The sequence below is a fragment of the Arachis hypogaea genome, chromosome 2, assembly GCF_003086295.3.
Source record: "Arachis hypogaea cultivar Tifrunner chromosome 2, arahy.Tifrunner.gnm2.J5K5, whole genome shotgun sequence".
NCBI classification, from domain to species: Eukaryota; Viridiplantae; Streptophyta; class Magnoliopsida; order Fabales; family Fabaceae; genus Arachis; species Arachis hypogaea.
Genome location: NC_092037.1, coordinates 102,045,101 through 102,049,366, shown reverse-complemented (window position 1 = coordinate 102,049,366; position 4,266 = coordinate 102,045,101). Strand labels below are relative to the sequence as shown.

The 4,266-nt window shown below is 29.2% G+C and overlaps 1 protein-coding gene across 1 annotated transcript; it reads right to left on the bottom strand.

The window, feature by feature from the left end:
* Positions 1-876: 876 nt before the first annotated feature.
* Positions 877-4,063, bottom strand: LOC112758849 (trihelix transcription factor PTL-like). The gene is made up of 2 exons (XM_025807626.3): positions 3,551-4,063; positions 877-1,778 (listed from the first exon to the last, which is right to left on the bottom strand). The coding sequence occupies exons 1-2, from the start codon at positions 3,973-3,975 to the stop codon at positions 914-916; spliced, it is 1,290 nt and encodes a 429-aa protein (XP_025663411.1). The 5' UTR covers positions 3,976-4,063; the 3' UTR covers positions 877-913.
* Between the last annotated feature and the right edge of the window lie 203 nt (positions 4,064-4,266).

Below are 4,266 nucleotides of genomic sequence, written 5' to 3'. Positions count from 1 at the left end.
TTACCGATTTTTCACAAACGATTTTGTGACGATAAAGACTAAATTAAAAAAAAAAAACAATGTCTAGAGACTCAATTAGGTTTAATTATATTTGCAGGTCCTATAATTTTACTGATTTTTCACAAACGATTTTGTGACGATAAGGACTAGATTAAAAAAAATTAATATCTAAAGACTCAAATGAAAAAAAAAAAAGTATAGAGCCTAATTAAAAATTGTATAAAATTACAAGACCTATAGAATAATTAAACCTAAACTTTATGATTGAATCAACGATTAAAATTATCAAAATATCTAAAATATCAAAATACGTAGATATATCTCACTTGGATCATATAATATATACAAGGAACATATATGTTATTGATCATTGTTCTCAAAATTAAACAAGAATAAACTTTTCTTGGATTTTCCTTTTGCTTCTCATTTTTTTCACTTGAATAGTTGCCACCCATTGCTGACCTACCATTTCTCCTTCCACTATGCAAATCAGTCCTTTCATGCCCAAAAGAACCCATGCTTCTGCATTGTCACTTCAATTTCTCCCAACTTGTAACTAACCTCTCTTCTTTCTGAACAACAACCACTTTTTGTAAACCTATTTATTGGTCACTCAATTTGTTTGTAAACCCTCCAATAACAAATTTATATTTATATATTTATGTAGATGAATATTCAATAATTTTAGAATATATATGATTTCGACTCCAATAAAAATGCTAAAAATATATTTTATATAAAAATTTGTTTAAAAATAGGATTTATTTGTTTAGTCGCATTTTAAATAAAAATAATATTTTTATAATATATCAAAATCAAATCCTACGACTCATCATTATTCAATAATAAAAATAAAACATCTTTATACAAAGACAATTATAAAATCTTCATTTATTTAAATATCAACCTGTATTTACAACTGAAAATGAGTAGCTGTAGATGTTTCTGGTGCATGTATTAAATGTGCTTCCGAAAGATACATGTATTTTTCTCTAATATCTTCGTTGTTATCCTCGTTATGATTTTTGATAATTTCTTCGTCTCCCATCATCATCATCATCATCATCACACCATCGTCTTGATGATGATGAGGAGCTTCTTGATCATGTTCTTGTTCTTCAGCCTTGATGATTTCCCTTCTCCTTGTTAACTTGTTAAAAGAATCCATTAATGCAGCATCCCTTGCTTCAATCCATGCTCTTTCTTTGGCCCAAAACATGTGCTCCTTCTCCAACCTAGTTGCCTCTTCTCTTCTCCATTCTTCTTCTCTCACCACTCTTTCCTTCTCTTTCTCTTCCATTGTCTTCACTAACTTCTCAAGCCATTCCTCTTGCTTCTTCACAAGCTTGCTCATTTGTGAGTCAATGAACTCCTTCATCTTCATCTTCATCTTCCACCTCCTCCTCTTCTTCTTCCTCGATTCATCATCATCATCGGTCTCTGATGATGATGATGTGTCAAACTCACTAGTGGAGTTTGTGATGAGGCTAACACTATTATTATTATTGTTATTGTGATGGTGATGAGAATAATGATGATTATGAAACTTGTCTTGATTTGTTTGTAAATTAATAAGGTTGTTGTTGGTAACAAAGTTGTTGGAATTGTTGTTGTTGTCTCCAAACAAGGCTTCAAGTTGGCGAAAGAACCTATAATGCTTCCCATCTTGTCTTGCTGCTTTTCCTTCCTTTGTCTTCTTATAATATTTGTACAGATTCTCAAACTTCTCCCTGCATTTCTTTCCACTCCTTTGGTATCCATGTTCTTCTAACATTATCCTAATTATTCACAATTAACTACCATCATCAACACAAATTAACTTCACTATTTAACATCATTTCATCGGTTAGAATTCATGATAATTAATGACTTAAGAATAAATTTGATATCTATGACATCCTACCACACAGAACTTTACGCTTAAGTCGTAAAACAAAAATAGTGTGATAAGGTGTTATAATATCTGATGTTGTTGTATTATATCAAAATTAGAAATGTTTTTGAGATAATAAAAATGAGTTCAAATCAGTTTAAAATTGTTTTATTTTATATTTATTAATTATTTTTAAAATAAATATTTAATATCAAATATAATAAATATATAATTTTAAATGTTATATCTATAAAATTATAGACGTTATATTAAATAAAATAATCTAAATTGGTGTTTTTCTAGTATTACTGTATTAAATTAATTAAATATGAAATTAATTTAAAAGATAGTTAAATAATATATTGATATATAATATTTTAAATATATTCTAATAGCTTATTGAGTTACAACTTGAATCATAATTAAGGGTATTACTATATTGACCTATAACATCTTCTAAAATAAGATATATAACATGAAACACAACATTTTTATTAACAAAAGTCTGTCCTAATAAGTAATTATTTTTGGAATTTAAATTAGAATTTAATTTTAATACACTATTAGTATAAAGTAGTTTTATACGTACATCTAATTACATAACGCTATATTAGTAAAAATAATTATCTTTTACATTAATAGCGTGAATGATCATTCAAAAAACAGATGTGATTGCACGACTATGTAAAACACTTTATACCTATTAGTGTATCAAAATTAAACTCTTCAAACTATATACTATGCCTAATATTATATATTATAAAATAATTAATGGGTACCATTTGTAATCATCAATTGGACAACACTATTTAGTACTTACATAATTAATGGTATTGGAACCCTAGTTTATGTGAACATTTTTGGTAATTAATAATTCTATTGAATGTGCATGCATAGTGACGTCTTGGTGTTCTTGTATTACTCCAATTGCCATAGAAAAGTGAATGTCTCGGAAGGAAGAGCCTCAATTAGTTTATGTCATTTTATACTATAAATGTGTAGAAGACATACATGCAAGGTTCAAACTTCAAATCAAAGGGGGCAAAAAATAATAAAGGGAACAATTAATTAAACTTAAACCTAAAAAGAGGGTCCAAATTTTGAAATTTCCAAAATGGAGAACGAGAACCGTACTAATAGATTTGATATGCAAAGGTTCCCCTTTAATTATACAGTAATTAGTACAGGATTATCAATCATAGAAAATTTTAATAATAAATATATATATTCCACCTTCCAAGAAACAACAAAATTAATAATGCATAATGATGCTTAATTTTTTCCATTAAAAAAAGGCATAAAAAATCAATTAAACTAATTAATGAGGATGATCACAGTTAATTCACACTCAATTTTATTCACATTCTTTCCTTACACACAAAAACAAAAAAAAAACATATATAAACACAAAATTAGCATATTAAAACTTGAAGCTAGAATAATAATAATAAGATTCTAGCTAATATATGTCTTAAGTGCACATGATAAGCTTAGTATTAATGAAAAATTTTAAAAAAATTTTATTTAATAAATATAAAATAAATGTATTAAAAATTTAAATTTTTTGTATTTCAAATATAAATTTTTTTAATTTGTAATATTAAGGGCACAAGATATATAAATAATAATTAGTAATAATTAATTAGTAGGATTAGTAATTAAAATTGAGAATAGTACCTGGAGACTTGTTCCCACAAGGGACCTTTGTGATTAGCATCTTTGAATTTAGGGTGAAGCTTAGATCTGATCTCAAGAAGAGTGAGAGTCTCTTGTCTTGGCCATCTTCCGTTGTTTGAGGATGCATCCCCACCCATGCACCCTCCCACACCTGATCCTCTCGTTGTTGATGCCAACTCGCTATTCATAACCACCCCACGTGGCGCTCCCATCATCTCAAACATCGTCATCGTTGTCTCCGGCAACGGTGGCAGGTTGCGGTGGTGGTGCTGCTGGTGGTGGCTGGTGGCTCCGCCTAGTGTTATTGGTGGTTGCGGTGGTTGGGATTGGTGCATAGGAGCGTTGTTCATTAACAGATCGGTTAAACAACCGTAGTGGTGGTTCTGCTGATGATGAAGTTGGTGATGATGATCTTCCATTTCCATTATTAGAATCTCTGTGTAGGGTAGAAGGAAGAAGACCAAAGATAGAGTGAGAGAGAGAGAGTGAGAGTGAGAGTGAGAGAGGAACTTCTTCTCTATTTCAACCTTTTTGGCTTTTTATAAATTAAATATGCGGCCCAGTCCACCTCACATAAAGTTGATAGTTGAGAGTCGTTAAATAATTTGACTAAATTTTTATATAACGACTCTTTATTATCAACTTTTATGTGAAATCGACTGCACTTGAGTTTTCACTTAAATATGTATAATAATAATAAGAAGAAGAAATAAAAA